Raw genomic sequence first — 17,064 nt, forward strand, 5'->3', positions numbered from 1 at the left:
TTGTGTTTTTCAAGATTGACTCTAATATGACCGCGGCCTACATCTTGAAAATGTAAGGCCCTTTCTCTTAAAACTTTTGTTTGATAAGACCACTCTTTCCAACTTCCCTGAAGCATAGAGTGCTGTCTCCTTTAACTGACTTCCTTTCCTCTTTCCTTCTTTCTGGCAATTCCGATCCAGGAATTAGTGTGCATTTCCTATCCTCATTTTTGATCCAAGTTACACTTAACAAATACTTTCACTATTTCTTCTCTGAATCCTTCTTGTTCTTAAATGAATTTATCCACCAAACATTTGAACAGATATTAGGTGCCAATGGTTGTTCAGAGTGTTAGTCATTACAAAGCAAATAAGATCTCTATTGTGAAGGGACTTATTTTCTAGTAAGTAGAATACAACATGTAAATCGTTAACAAGGTCTTACAGATAGTGGGTAATGCTGTGATAATAAGAAAGTACAATGTGGTAGAAGAAGATATTTTACAGATCATAGAGCTTATATTTAATTATTGACTTGTTTTTTTTATTCTTTTTTTATTTTTTATTTTTTTATCAGTTACATTTTATTAACTCTGTATCGCAGCTGTGTCCCGATCCCTCATTCCCTCCCAGTCCCTCCCTCCCTCCCTCATCTCCACCTTGCCCCTTTCCAAGTCCACTGATAGGGGGGACCTCCTCCCCATTCATCTGATCCTGTTTTATCAGGTATCTTCAGGACTGGCTGCAAAGCCCTCCTCTGTGGCCTAACAGGACTGCTCCTCCCTTTGGGGGTGGGGAGACCAAAGAGCCAGTCATTGAGTTCCTGTTAGAAATAGTCCTTGTTCCCCTCACTTTGGGAAACCAATTGGTTACTGAGCTACCACAGGCTACATCTGAGTGGAGGTTCTAGGTTATATCCATACATGGTCCTTGGTTGAATGTCAGTCTCAGAAAAGACCCTGTGCCCAGATATATTTGGTCCTTGTGGAGCTCCTATCCTTTCCCCATCAGACTAACTCCCCTTCTTTCTTATGATTCCCTGTACTCTGCCAAAGGTTTGGTCATGAGTCTTTGCTTTGAAAACACTGCTAGTTAGAGTCTTTCAGATGCGCTCAGTAGACTCCGGTCATACGTTCAATGCACATCCCATCTGTCTTTCTAAACGAGGATTGAACATCTTACCCCATGTCCACTCAATTGATTATCTTTTTTAGGTGTATACTTTTCATTATGTTTATCATATCTTATAGGTCTATATAAGTGAGTATATCCCATGTTTGTCTTTCTCCTTCTGGGATATTTCACTCAGAATGATCTTTTCTAGATCCCACCATTTGCCTGCAAATTTCATGATTTCCTCCTTTTTGATTGCTGAGTAGTATTCCATTGTATAAAAATACCACAATTTCTGTGCCCATTCCTCCGTTGATGGACATCTGGGTTGTTTCCAGGTTCTGGCTGTTACAAATAGAGCTGCTATAAACATGGTTGAGCAAGTGTCCTTTTTGTGTACTTGAACAAACTTTGGGTATATACCTAGCAGTGGTATAGCTGGGTCTGGAGGAAGCACTATTCCTATTTGTCTTAGAAAGCGCCAGATAGCTTTCCAGAGTGGTTGTACCAGTTTACATTCCCACCAGCAGTGGAGGAGGGTTCCCCTTTCTCCACAACCTCTCCAGCATGTGTTATCGCTTGAGTTTTTCATCTTGGCCATTCTGATGGGTGTAAGGTGATATCTCAGGGTCGTTTTGATTTGCATTTCCCTGATGGCTAATGAGGATGAGCATTTCTTTAAGTGTTTTTCTGCCATTCGATATTCCTCTGTCGAGAATTCTCTCTTTAGCTCTGTTCCCCATTTTTTAATTGGATTACTTGGATTGCTGCTTTTTAGCTTCTTTAGTTCTTTGTATATACTGGATATTAGTCCTCTGTCAGATAAAGGGTTAGTGAAGATTCTTTCCCAATCTGTAGGCAGTCGTTTTGTTTTGATGACGGTATCCTTTGCTTTACAGAAACTTTTCAGTTTCTTGAGGTCCCATTTATTGATTGTTGCTCTTAGAGCCTGTGCTGTTGGTGTTCTGTTCAGGAAGTTGTCTCCTGTGCCAATGAGTTCTAGGCTGTTCCCCACTTTTTTTTCCAATTGATTTAGGGTATCTGGTTTTATGTTGAGGTCCTTGATCCACTTTGACTTTAGTTTTGTGCAGGGTGATAAATATGGATCTATTTTCATTTTTCTGCATGTAGACATCCAGTTGGTCCAGCACCATTTGTTGAAGATGCTGTCTTTTTTCCATTGAATGGAATTGGCTTCTTTGTCGAATATCGAGTATTCGTAGATGTGTGGATTTATTTCTGGGTCTTCTATGCGGTTCCATTGATCCTCCTTTCTGTTTCTATGCCAATACCATGCAGTTTTTATTACTGTTGCCCTGTAGTACAGCTTGAGATCAGGAATGGAGATACCTCCAAATGATCTGTTGTCATACAGGATCGTTTTGGAGATTCTGGGTTTTTTGTTTCTCCATATGAAGCTGAGAATCTTTTTTTCAAGGTCTGTAAAGAATTGAGCTGGTATTTTGATGGGAATTGCATTGAATCTGTAGATTGCTTTTGGCAGTATGGCCATTTTCACAATGTTAATCCTACCAATCCATGAGCACGGGAGATCTTTCCATCTTCTGATATCTTCTTCGATTTCTTTCTTCAGAGACTTGAAGTTTTTCTCAAACAGGTCTTTCACTTGCTTGGTTAGAGTCACACCAAGGTACTTTATGTTATTAGTGGCTATTGTGAAGGGTGTTGTTTCCCTAATTTCTTTCTCAGCCTTTTTGTCTTTGGTATATAGGAGGGCTTCTGATTTTTTTGAGTTGATTTTGTATCCTGCCACTTTGCTGAAGGTGTTTATCAGCTGAAGGAGTTCTCTGGTTGAATTTTTGGGGTCGCTCATGTATACTATCATATCATCTGCAAATAGTGACACTTTGACCTCTTCCTTTCCGATTTGTATCCCCTTGATCTCCTTATTGACTTGTTTTTATGTGGTTAGTTTTCACTTCTTGTTAGACTGCACATGTCTTAAGGGAAGAATCATGTCATATAATTATATATACCATAAAATGTTGGGTGTTTAATAATGGGTGCTTACTTAATGCTTGCTTGATTCATTCACCCTTTGGTTAACAGAGAAGGTAGAGTTTTATTTATTAAATATTGATTTCCATTTGATTAACTCATCAACTCAAGTGTAAATAATGCACTAATTATTTCATTGAGATATTGAAATATCTATATTTATGTAAGGCTTCTGTTTTTTGTATTTTTCTTTAATTTATATTCAGAGAAGGAGGAAAAAAAAAACCAAAAACATGTCCAATTTTCTCCCCCCTCCCCAATGTCAGGTGGTTTAGTACATAGTTGAAAAAATGTGATTTCTGTACCTGTAGAAGAAGCTTTTACTAAAAACAACAACAAAAAATTATTCCTGCAATTGTTTTGCTTAATCCAGGTAGTAAATGACTTTTACTAATTTATTATTAGGAACATTTGTTGAACACCTAAGTGGTGAACCTACATTTTTCTGAGCAAGGAAGACTCTGTTGGATTTCCAGTCCATAGGTGCCAGTCCTGATGTTCAAGTTTAATAGCAGTACAGTTCATTTTGTATTGAGCTCATATTTTGTTTGGATAGACTAAGAAAACTAATTTGTTATAGTAACAGTCTTTTTCTTCATTAAGAAAATGGAAGCCCTGGACGTTGATGCTGTATTTGAGCTCTTATATGTAAATATTTTATTCTTTTTACATTGAAAGAACAGCTTAAAAAAGATCCCAGAGGGATTTGTGCGTGTGTGTGTGTGTGTGTGTGTGTGTGTGTGTGTGTGAACAATGGCAGAAAAAAATTTTACTTTGTAGTAGCAAAAACTCTGGCCGCTTAAAGTTTGAGGCTTTAACTTGACAGTATTTCTGAGGTGGTGTGGTTACTGTTAACAAAAATATAAACAAATTTTCCTACATAAATGATGAAATGGATGGTTATAGCTGTTAACCAGCAAAGTAAGGTGGATAATTGGAGCTTAATATCAATAAGATCATCTCATCTTTTAGTGTTTTGGCCCTGTTTCTTTAAATTTGCAGTGCCTAGCGTGCTGTCCGTTCATCTAGCATCTATTCATAAACGCTAATTGTAATGGGGAACAATATTGCCGAAGATGATGTGTTCTTCTTGAAAAATGAGCCTTATGTTAGAAAGAAAGATGAGAGAATGATTGAGGGTAATTTTAAGTACAGGTAGTATTATTTCCATGATGTTGAAAACTAAAATTTATTTCTCATGTCTTCCTAGAAGTAAATCTCTACACTGTGCTTGTTTCTAAAGATCATATTACAGATAATTTTCTTGGTGAAATATAGAACAGAGAGCTACTCTTTGTTGTAATGGCCAACTTATTGATTGCCCTAAATGAGAAAAAATTTGTCAGATACAATGATTGAGTTTTTGAGTTGAAGATGACTTTTGAATTATATCCATTTTAGTTGTCCAGTTTCTGTGGTATTAGACTAATTGCACAATTTTTGTAAAACATTGCATTTCCATGTAACATTAGCCATGAGAGTGTTGACTCTTTACATTTTGCCGCTTTTGTTAATTTCTGCCTGATTGAGAAAATTAAAAGTTAATTTTCTTGCAATAAAGATCTTTTGCATTGCAATCAGAACTTTAACATTAGAGTTTATAAGTTAGCCATTTCTCCTATTCTTAAGGGGTTGAGACTTTAGAGCAATAATTTAATAATTATGTAATGGTATATAATACTGCACTGTTATATTTAATACAGCTGATCATAAATAAAGTTTAATAAATACTGATTACTTCGCTAGTGCATAGTTTGATTGCTTCTTTAGAGTTGAGTTTAATGAAAATTTATGGTCACTATACTTATTGATGTAATATGCCCCCATTATAGTTACCATTATCATTTGCATAATAAAACTTAACAAAATGACTATAATCAAGACTGTGAATGACTATAATTCAAGGCTGTGACTCAGTTTATGGGGTCAATTTTGTTTTTTACTTTTTGATGTTCTTTCAAGCCCATGTATAGCTCTATAGTTTATGTGGAAAAAGTAAGATCCATGTTTGCTTCTATGTAGTTTGGGGGATAGACACACACATATATATAAATTAATTTCAGAAATGATTTGAGTACTTTTCCATGAAGAACATGTAGAAATGAAATGATGGTTTATCTATTCATTTTAAAATACTGTCATGGTTTCTCAGACATGTTTGGTGAATACTCTACCACTGTGCTGTAATGTAGTCCTGAAAATGTACCTTAATACAGTCATTTTCAGATTGTGTTGTAAAGATCAGTTCATATGAATGTGATTGACTTAATTTTGTCCCAAAGCAGCTCCTTACAGTTTTTTTTTAACTTCTTATTTAATGTCATTTTGTTTATATGATGAAGTGCTTCTGTACATTTTGTTTTGACTGGCATTCAGCCATGTGGCAGAAAACATTTGTTTTCTATTATCATTTAATTGTGACTTATACTACAATTTAAATATATTTTTAGTATACAGTGGCCAAAATTACTGAAACTCAGTCTCTTTGTATCTGCTAAAAGTTTAACTTCTTAGCACAACATGGTCATTTCTTTATTCTCAGAGAATTTTAAAGAAAAGTATTAAATGTTACATTTATGAAATATGGCATTTGTAAAATAAGAATTTTAAATAATTAAAAACATTTTGTTTATATGTATATGTATGTGTGTGTCTGCATGAGTGTCTGATGCATGTGTGCAGGTAACTTTAGGGTGAGAAAAGGTGTTGGATCTTCTGGAATTACAGGTGGCTGTGGGTGCTGGGTACGAACTTGAGTCTTCTCAAAAACAACTTATGCCCTTAGCCACTGAGCCATGTCCCTAGCTCCTGAAAACAATTATTTTACTGAGTGAAATGTATTTAAAAAATAGCTGTATATAGAATGTATGTTTATACATAAATAATGTTTTGTGGCAGAATGAAATTTATAAATAAAAAATCAAGAGTGGAGTATTTTTCTTTATGGCTGTCTATCATAAGTAATTGGTATAATTTTTTTTATGGGAATATAATTTGCTTTGTGCCTGTGGTGCTGTATCATTCTTGAAAATAAATATTACGGAAAAAATCTTCAAGAATAAAATAGAGCACAGTCATTATCTAGTTTTATTTTCAAAGAGGGTTCTATATTTGGTTTGTTAGTATTCAAATTTTAAATTTAAGTGATGCTATAGAAATAGAAATACTCCTACTAAAATGAACATTCCAGGTCAAGTGATTTACAAAGCTACAAACAGGACATCATAGGAGATATACTACATAAAAGATTTCAAGTTTTGCTTAATGTAGTACAAAGGTCAAGATAGAAGAAGTGGAAGGTGGCCTGGGGCCAAGTCATACACAGCCTGAATGCCTCTGGGTTATTAGTCCTTACAGTACCAAGAGCCATTAAATATTTATGAAAGTCATAAATATGAGAGTCATTCATAATAATTATTGAGCTTTAGTGTACCAGGCATTGTTTTGGGAATATGAACCAGACAGAAAAGAATTCCTATCCTCATACAGCTCATATTATGTGGGTTGAACAGATAGTAAATGGTTGGGGCTGTAGCTCAATGAAAGAGGGATTGCTTAAAATATACAAGACCCAGCACTAGAGAAAACAAAGCAAAAGCCAACAGTCAATGAATAACAATAGCTTTTAGATTGGTATATTAAATATTATTTGAAGAAAGAAAGAAAACAAGGGAATATATGGATTAGACCTATGTTATTACTAGACTACTATTACTAGAGTAAGCTTCACTGAGAAAAATACATTGCTAGGAGGATGAAGGAACAAATTGCACAGATAGCAAAAAATGAATGTTGCAGGTAGAGGGAAGAGTGAATTCCTCTGGCTGATTGCTTTTCTTGGGAGCAGTGAGGTGATTAGTGTGAATGGAGCTAGTTGAATGAAGGGGAAGCAGTGAGAGATGAGGCCAGGGATCTTGTAGTCATAGTAATGATTTTGAGTTTCATTGGAAGGGAAAATATTGTCATTGCAGTTTGAGCTGGGGAGTGACATGACTTTGGGTTTCACACTATAACTTTTTCTGCTCTTTTCAAAATTCACTGTAAAAGAACAAAAGTAGAATAAAGGAGACAAGATAGGGGGTTGGTTACTAAGGAAATCTAGGTAAGAGGGATGGTGGCTTAAAATAGAGATTGTGTGTGTGTGTGTGTGTGTGTTGCTGAACAGATAGTCGTTAGGCTATTGGAAATGAAGACTGACTTAATGTAGAAGATTGACTTACTGTAGAAGTCTTAAACATAGACAAATGGAATACAGAGTACCATTATCATCAATGATACACTCTTATTTGTAAAATGAGATATTGTACTTAGATTATCTTAAATTTCACCCAACTGTAATTGTTCATAGTATGTGGCTTATTGTGGAAAAAAAGAATGTCAATTCAGAAAGAATTATAAGAAGATTCCAGACTCTTCCTGTAAATCCAAGTGAAAAGATTCCTAGTATTTTTATTTTTCTTTTGTTTGTCTTTACTGATTAAATTGTCAACTTGTGTTAAATTGATATGCAGAGCTGATATTTCTGATACAACTGTACCTTAACTTAGGAAATTTGAGTAAAGCAAATCTTTTTCCTCTAATTTATAGTCTTGATTTTGAGATGTAGATGTTTCCAATCATAACTTTGTTACCACAAAGGAATGAAAGAAAAGGAAAGCAAAAGTTGCTTAAAGAGTTATGTAACCTATTTTGAAAACCCTGACAGACAGGCTCATATCAGATGTTAGCAGGTTCACTTCAGGTTTATAATCGTGCTTTACAAGAAATCAAGTATATCACTGTGGATGAAAGTTTTCTGTAAATAACCAGAAAAATTCAAGAGAAAATATTTGGTGGAGAAAGTTCTAAGGAGAATTTATTTTGTAAATGTTGCTTCAATTTTTATTTAAATAATCCTCACTTTTCATCTTTTGCACTTGTGTATGATGCATGTATTTGGGTTTGTGTGTGTGTGTGTGTGTGTGTGTGGTGGGTACATTCATGTATGTGAGTATGTATGTATGTGTGGGGCACATGTGTGTGTATAGAGTATTGTGTCAAGGAACACATGCATGTATTTGAGTGTATATATATGTGTGTGGGCACATGTGTGTTCACTATGTTTATATATGAATGTATGTGTATGTGCATCGGGGACACATGAATATATGTGAGTGTGTATATGATGTGTGTATGTATGTATGTGTGTGTGTGTCAGGGGGCCAAATGTAAGTATGTGAGTATATACATGTCTTTCTGAGGGTCACATGTGTGTGTACATTGTGTGTTTGTGTGTGTGTTTGTCAATGGCCACATAAATATATGTGAGTGTGTATGTATGTGTGGGGGGGGAACAAGTGTGTGTATGGGGTGTATGTGTATGTGTGTCAGGGGTCATATGCATGTACGTGAGTGTGTCTGTGTCAGCACATGGGTGTGTGTGTATATATGTATGTGGTGTATATGTATGCATGCGTGCCAGAGCATGTTCATGGATGAATGGAATTCAGAGGACAACTATAGGTGTTTCTTAGTCCTCATCTCCTTATCTCATTTGAGACAGGGCCTCTTGTTCTTTGCTGCGTGTATAGTTGGCTCACTAGATTTCATGGCTTCTCTCGTCACTGCTTTTCATCTTATTTTCAGAGTATAAGGATGACAGACACACAGTACTGCACCTGGATTAATGTGGATTTTAGAATTTCAAACTCAGGTTCTCATGTTTATGAAGTGAATACTTTACCTATTAAGCAATGTTCCAAGCACTACTTTCTTTTTCTAAGGCAATAAGGATTCATTGTGGTTTGTGATGCTTTAGTACAGGTATTAGAAGTTTAGATTCTTGAGGGAATTGAAGAATTCAAGATACAAGAAGATCTAGTGTTTTTGCCACAGCTGTTCTTGGGAATGGTGATCTTTAAAAGCACAGAGTGAATAGTAGCAATTAGAGGTAATTTCTTAGAATTGTGAGACCAAGCAATTTTGACTTACTGAAAACTCAACATGGAATTCTCTGTAGTGAAAACATTATATTTTACTTAGTAAAAATTCATGCCAACTTCTATGACTATGTTAAATATGCTTTTTTCAGCCTCTCACACACACATAATATGAAACAAGGGTTAAATTTCTAACAATTTTGGACTGGCTTTTTCCTAAATATATGCCTTAAAGTGACATTTTACTGTATTGTCATGTTCTGTATGAGGAGTCTGAGCCATAGATGGGAGTCCACACATGATAGTAATCCTGCAAGAGCTTATCTTCTAGTGACATCGTTCTTTGCTTGAGTATACTCTATGATATTTATCTAATGATAAAGTCACTTAGTAGGCATTTCTAGAAACATATCATCATGAAATGAGGTATGGCTGTACTTACACAGTGAGATCTAGAATTCATTTTGACTATATGCTATTATAAGATTTTGATTTATCTTCTGAATTCTGAAGTTTATTGAATTGTTAGTTTTATTATATTTTAACATTTTACTCATTAAGTAATTGTGACTATATGTGAAATTGTTACTGCCTTATTTTAATTTAATTATATTTAAGATATTATTCATTGCTAAACCTTTTTAAAGACTGTAAGAGTATGTAATTCTACTGACTGCTTTATTGTATTTGAACACTGTTGTACTATCTGACATAGATGTGAAAGTCAGATCTTAGTGTCCATATTTAAAAACAAGGAAAATACTTTACACCCAACGAAACCTTCATTTGTAATTTTTAACACTTTAAAAAATTGTAATGAGGGTATTATTTGTAAGTTGAACTTCATAAAATTTTTGAAAATTTATATTTGTTAAAAGATTAGACTCATTTAAGCAGGCAAATGGTGAGAAGTAGAAAAGATCTTCCTTTCTATGAGGAATCCCCGAAGCAGAAAGACACATATGGTATATGCTCATTTATAAGTGGATATTAGATATATAATATAGGATAAACATACTAAAATCTGTACACCTAAAGAAAATAAGCAAGATTAGATGATCTGGATTAGATGATCAGTTCTCACTCAGAATGGAAAGCAGGATAGACATTGGAAGAGTAAGAAAACAAGGAACAGAAGAGGAGCATACCACAGAGGGCCTCTAAAAGACTATACCCAGCAGAGAATCGAAGCAGATGCTGAGACACATAGTCAAACTTTGGGCAGAGTGCAGGGAATTTTATGAAAGAAAGGGGAGATAGAAATACCTGGAGGGGACAGGAGCTCCACAAGGAGAGCAACAGAACCAAAAAATCTGGGTACAGGGGCCTTTTCTGAGACTGATAATCCAATCAAGGACCATGCATGGAGATAACCTAGAACTCCTGCACGGATGTAGACCATGGCAGTTCAGTATCCAAATGTGTGCCCTAGTAAGGGGACTGTCTCTGACATGAACTCAGTGGATGACTCTTTGATCACCTCTTCCTAAGGAGGTAACAGCCTTAAGAGGCTACAGAGGAAGACAATGCAGCTATCCCTGATGAGACCTGATAGGCTAGGGTCAGATGGCAGGGGAGGAGGACCTCCCCTATCAGTGAAGTGGGGGAGAGGCATGGGAACAGAAGAGGGAGTTAAGGTTGGATTGGAAGGGGATGAGGGAGGGTGTTACAAAGTGAATAAATTGTAACAAATAAAAAATAAAAATAAAATATGAAAAGAATCTGTAATGGGTGTTTCATTTGTATGTTGAACTTCATAAATTTTTTGAAAATTTATATTTTTTAAAAGATTCGACACATTTAGTTCCTTTATTTATTGTTCTGTTTGACCTATGAATTTCTCTTATCTGACTGGCATTTTTTTGTTTTGTTTTGTTTTCTTTTGGTTTTAATAGAACATTCAAATAAAAACTTTGGCAGATGATGTGGTAAGGTGTAATGACCGGCATGTTATTGCACTGCTTATGCATGTTACATTTTTATTAAAGAAGTGGACGTTAAAGCATTGGTATATGCAACATAAACTGACTGCATGCTTATAAAATGAGAGAGAATGTGATAATTGCAAATAGAGTAATTTCCCGTTTTCCCATATTAATGCAAATAATTGCAGCCAGGCACAATGGTCCAGACCTGTAATTTGAACACTCAAAACACTGAAGAAGAAAGATGGTTGCAAGTTAGAGGTCAGCCTGGTATACATAGAGTGTTCTAGGTTAACCATGAGTATGTTGTGCCCCACCACAACTCAATAAAAAGAAACAACTGCCCCAAACTTACCTAAAGAGTTGTGTAATATCTCAGCTAAATTTTATCTGTGTAATATACAACAAACTATTTTAAAATTTGGTACATTTCTACAGAGCCTAGAAAACATGTGAGTATGTTAAATACCAATATAAGTGGAAATTATTTACAAAACAAATATGTGCTATTGAATGTTAAAAGTTTACATATTGTCAGGCTCAGACTGCCATAGTAATTTTTATTAAAAGTTACAAGCTAAGATTTAAATGCACCCTTTATACTTACATATTTTTGCATTAAAATAAAGGGTATATAAAGATCAAATATGTGTGCTAGTAATGCTGATACTCAGGACACAAGCTTGGACTATATAAGCATTTTTAAGTGATGTAAAGTGAGTGGAGAAGAGATATATTAATTTAATGGCCAATTGCATATTTAAATGCTTTCAAGTCCACCATATTTTTAAGTAAAAGTAGACTCAGTTTATTTGGGATTACTAAAATTCTTGAGTTGTGCGAGAAGATTTCTTGAGTTGTGTGAGAAGATTACCTATCTAAACAAACCTAACTTCCTTCAAAGAGTTTAAACAAAATTTAATAATAAAGTTCAAATAATTTTAAAGAAATAATCGTAATATAAAAACTGAGATCAGAACCAGGAATTCATGTATTTAAATGAATCGCCTATTCTGTGAATTGAGAAAATTGGTTTAGATGCCATTTCATTTTTCTCTCCAGCTCTAGAATACTGTGATTTCTATAATCTCTCTGTAAGCAACCATGTACTCAAATAATTTTTGTAATCCCAACTAAGCTGCTTAAAATTGCTTTCTTCAAAATACATGTTATGCTTTAAAAAAACATGCATTATTTCAATCAATAAAATAAAGAATATGTTCTGTTAGGGGGTTCAGAAAAATTGTACATAAACTATAATAATGTTTTTAATATTTTTGTATTAAGGCAATTGAAAAGGAAGGTGGTGACATGGCAGTGTGCCTTCACTGTCCTCATAGCTAACATGTTTATGCTTGCTTAATGTGACCTGATAATATTGCATGTGCTTCCTAACAGATACCAATGTAAAACTGAGTTGCCTTCAGTTTTATGAATCTTACTAATGTTTGATGTTAAATATTTGGTGGTTTTCAAGTCAGATGGCCTGTTGACATGCAGCTAAAGTCCTTGGCCCACTTGATAGGAAAGAGCAAGCTAACTGTTAGAGATTGTACATGGTATCAATGATTTAAAGGAAGCACCTATAAAGTAGTGAGTTCATCACAATAATATTTGGAGGAAGAATATATTTCTCTGTACATTTCTAACAAATGGAATAAGTGCTTCAGCTTTGTTTCAATTCCTATTGGTGCCAAGTATTTGGCAGAGAAAATGTTGAAGAATAGCATCAACAAAACACAAGTGTATTCAGTTCTCATAGTGACCTTGTAGTGTAGAGAAGAGGAAACAGTGAGAGAGGTGACTTTCCTTCACCACTGATTCTAAGAGTAATTTTTCAGTTTGTATTTGAAGTCACTGTGTCTGTCTTTAGACTCCATACTATTCTGTTTAGTCAACTGCTACACTGACAGTTATTTATGTGTATATATATATATATATATATATATATATATATATATATAAAACACTGCATTTTAAATACAGATGTTTATTGGATCTTTTTATGTCATATAAATGACAGACTTAAACCCTGTTAAAAAACAGAAGTATTTCCAAGAATATCTAGATTTGTTTGTATATTTATTTGCTATATATATATATATATATATATATATATATATATATACTTGTCACAATTTTTACAGTGCTCAGAAGAAAAACATTACCCTAAATCTCCATTTGAGTTACTTATCAGTAGCTCTGTTTCCTTTCTCTCTTTCCATACCAGAGCACTGAAGTTGGCACCAAAAACTCATTCTCCCAGAAACAGCCACCAAAATATTTTGATCTAAAGTGTCTCTTCACTTACTTCCTGTGCAAAACAGAAATGACAAGTGGCTAAATTTTACTTTTGAAAGAATGTTTTCTCACTTCTAGACTTCTGAAGCTTAAAAACTATTTCAAGGTTGCAAAATGGTCCAATCTCTAACTGGAGCTTGCTGCTTAAAATAACATTTTGTCAAGAGACAATAATAATATATATTATACTAAGTGGCATTTTGATGCTTTCATTCTTAATGTTTATAGCTCCTGATTCTTTTCTTAGTGCTTTCCTCCCCCTCTCTGTTTGCAGCGTGATCGAATTACAAGTTTTAGAAAATCTACTGTCAAAAAAGAAAAACCTCTTATTCAACATCCTATTGATTCTCAAGCCGTGGTGAGTGAGTTTCCAGCAGCTCAGCCATTATATGATGAACGATCTCTGAATTTGTCTGAAAAGGAAGTTCTGGACCTCTTTGAGAAAATGATGGTGAGTTCCACCTCTAATTTCATTGTCATTTTAAACTCTGTGTGTTCAGAAAAACACTGCATTTTAAATACAGATGTTTATTGGATCTTTTTATGTCATATAAATGACAGACTTAAACCCTGTTAAAAAACAGAAGTATTTCCAAGAATATCTAGATTTGTTTGTTTATTTATTTGCTATAATGCCTGTTTTAGTCAGTGTCTAAAATTGGTGACAGATTTATTTTTTTGTCCTTTATTATTTTGTAGTTTGTAGCGTACCAAATCAACTTTTCAAATAACTAATTTGTTTGCTTGCTGGTCCAAAGCAAAGTGCGCCTAAGTCTACAAGGTCTATTCAGTAAATGAAATACAGTTTGGAACTCAGAGTGTAAAATGAACAATAAAATAGAAAAAATAGTAATTGCAACCAAGGAATTAAGTCATTTATTTTTTTTATATTAGTAAGTCATACAATGCACATTTGTAGCATGTTTCTTATATTTTTTTAATTTTTGGTGCAGACTAAATTAGTTCTAAAATAATAAATATAACATGGATTATTCAACACATTTTTTTTTCTGAAAAGGGGAGAAATGAAACATTGAGCATCTCAAATTGGTGAACTTGAAGAGATCTCTTTTAGAGATCCCAAAACATGGTTTGTTAATTTAGCATTCTTATTTTATGTGCATTAGTGTAACGGTATCAGATCCCTTGGAATGGGTATTACAGACAGTTGTAAGCTGCTATGTGGTTGTTTGGAATTGAACCCGGATTCTTTGGAAGAGCACATAGTGCTCTCAATCACTGAGCCATCTCTCCAGTCCCATATATTTTATATAAAGAATTCAGTCCTTGTGGCACTCCTGTCCTCTCCCATTCATACTAACTCTCCCTTTTATCATATGATTCTCTGCACTCTACCAAAGATTTGGTTATGAGGCTCAGCATCTGCTTTGATACATTGTTAGGTAGAGTCTTTCAGAGGTCCTCCAGATGATCTGTTGTTGTACAGGATATTTTTGGAAATTCTGGGTTTCTTGTTTCTCCATATGAAGTTGAGAATTTTTCTTTCAATGTCTGTAAAGAATTGTATTGGTATTTTGATGGGAATTGCATTGAATCTGTAGATTGCTTTTGGCACAATGGCCATTTTCAGTATGTTAGTCCTACCAATCAATGAGCACAGGAGATCTTTCCATCTTCTGATATCTTCTTCAAATTTCTTTCTTCAGAGACTTGAAGTTTTTTTCATACAGGTCTTTCACCTATTTGGTTAGAGTTGCACCAAGGTACTTAATGTTAATGGTGGCTACTGTGAAGGATGTTGTTTCCCTAATTTCTTTCACAGCCCTGTTGTCTTTCATATACAGGAGGGCTACTGATTTTTTTGAGTTAATTTTGTATCCAGCCACTTTGCTGAAGGTGTTTGTCAACTGAAGGAGTTCTCTGGTTGAATTTTTGGGGGGGGTCTCATGTATAATATCCTATCATCTGCAAATAGTGATTCTTTGACTTCTTCCTTTCCAATTTATATCCCCTTGAACTCCTTTAGTTGTCTTATAGCTCTAGCTAAGACTTCAAGTACTATGTTGAAGAGATTTGGAAAGAGTGGGCAGCCTTGCCTTGTCCCTGATTTCAGTGTTATTGTTCTTAGTTTCTTGCCATGTAGGTTGATGTTGTAGGCTTGGCTGTAGGCTTACTGTATATTTCCTTTACTATGTTTATGTACGTGTCTTAAAACCTGACTGGGTGTTGGATTTTGTCCAATGTTTTTTTCGGCCTCTAGGGATATGATCATGTGTTTATTTTTTTTTCTTTCAGTTTTTTTATATGGTGGATTGCATTTATGGACTTATGTATTTTGAACCACCCATGTATATCTCTGATGAAGCCTACTTGGTTATTGTGGATGATCTTTTGTATGTTTTCTTGGAATTGTTTTGCGAGTATTTTATTGAGTGTATTTGTAACAATGGTCATAAGACAGGTCTGAAGTTCTCTTTTTTTTTTGTTGGGTCTTTGTGTGGTTTAGGTATCAAGGCATGGCCTCATTGAATGAGGTTGGTAATATTCCTTGTGTTTCTCTTTTGTGGAATAGTTTAAAGAGATTTGGATTTAGCTCCTCTTTGAAGGACTGGTAGAATTCTGCGCTGAAAACATCTGGCCCTGGAATTTTTTGGATGGGAAACTTTTGATGACTGCTTCTATACCCTTGCGGGATTTAGGACTATTTAATTTATTTACCTGATCTTGATTTAATTTTGGTAAATCTTATCTATCAAGAAAATTGTCCATTTCATTTTCAAATTTTGTGTCATATGGGCTTTTGTAGTAAGAAGTAATGTTTGTTTGGATTTCCTCAGTGTCTATTGTTATGTCCTCCTTTTTATTTTGATTTTGTATTGGTCATTCTGGTACTAGCTTACATTGCTTAGTATGATTCGGGAGAAAATATTTTCATATTTGCTTCCTAACTCATGTCAAAATTATATAAATATTTTATTGTATTTGTTTTTCATGTGATTTTGAGATAGTCTTGTTCTATAGCGTAGACTAGTTGGGAACTCATCATGTACCTGAGACTGACCCTCTGCATCTTCTAGAATGCAAGGTTTATAGGTCTAAGATAACACCTCAGTGTGCACTGTGGTTTAAAATACTTCCTGCAATGGCTGTTTGACTTTTCCACATGTAAGTTTGTGATATTCTTCATGTTACTGGTATTTTTAGAAAGTATCTTATTAACTACTGTTTATTTTGGCAGTATTTTCAAACTGTTAAAAAAATAGTTAAATTGTTCTATTCAGGCTCAAAGAAAAATTATCTATCTATCTGTATTGAAACAATCTAGCCAATAATACTATTAGCTATTTTATAAAACAGCCGTATTAATCTAGCTATATGGTGAATCTCTGACACTCAAGTCTTTTTCCTAATACCTGCTTTAGCACATTTTTTGCAATGATTTCTAAGTGTCTTCTCCCATTGTTTGCTGACACAGAAGACATTTTTTTAAAATTTTGTTTTGTTTTACATGTATTACTTCATTGTCTTCTATAAAGTGTTTCCTAGATGCTGCGGGGGCCTTTTGTTTCTTGCTATTAAAGAAAATTCTAAATAGGCTCATAAACATGTATCATTAAGTTTATATACTCTCACTGAGATACAGGATTGAGATTATGTGATTCTAATTATTGTTAATAAAACTGAAATCTCTATCTTCATGCTATGGCTGGTAGAATGTAAATAACCTCCTTATTTGAGGAGGATTTTTACTCCCATTGTCTAATATTTTAAAATGTAGTGTACACATAAAATGAGGGTCATCAGCATGATTAATATGTAAGCATATTTCAAATGATTACTTTAATCAT

General features: G+C 34.3%; 1 protein-coding gene across 9 annotated transcripts in view; it reads left to right on the forward strand.

Annotated features, from left to right (window-relative positions):
- Window positions 1–17,064, forward strand: part of Diaph2 (diaphanous related formin 2) — a 980,694-nt gene that overhangs the window by 61,640 nt on the left and 901,990 nt on the right. For 7 of the 9 annotated variants that reach the window (XM_060375359.1, XM_060375356.1, XM_060375361.1 and 4 more), the window contains exons 2-3: window positions 10,925–10,957; window positions 13,530–13,706. The exons of 1 other annotated variant lie outside the window; for it this stretch is intronic. In XM_060375359.1, the coding sequence (XP_060231342.1) occupies window positions 10,925–10,957; window positions 13,530–13,706 (210 nt within the window). The remainder of the gene's footprint in view (window positions 1–10,924; window positions 10,958–13,529; window positions 13,707–17,064) is intronic. One more of the 9 variants, XM_060375358.1, reaches the window with a different exon arrangement.

Source organism: Meriones unguiculatus, chromosome X (assembly GCF_030254825.1).
Source record: "Meriones unguiculatus strain TT.TT164.6M chromosome X, Bangor_MerUng_6.1, whole genome shotgun sequence".
NCBI lineage: Eukaryota > Metazoa > Chordata > Mammalia > Rodentia > Muridae > Meriones > Meriones unguiculatus.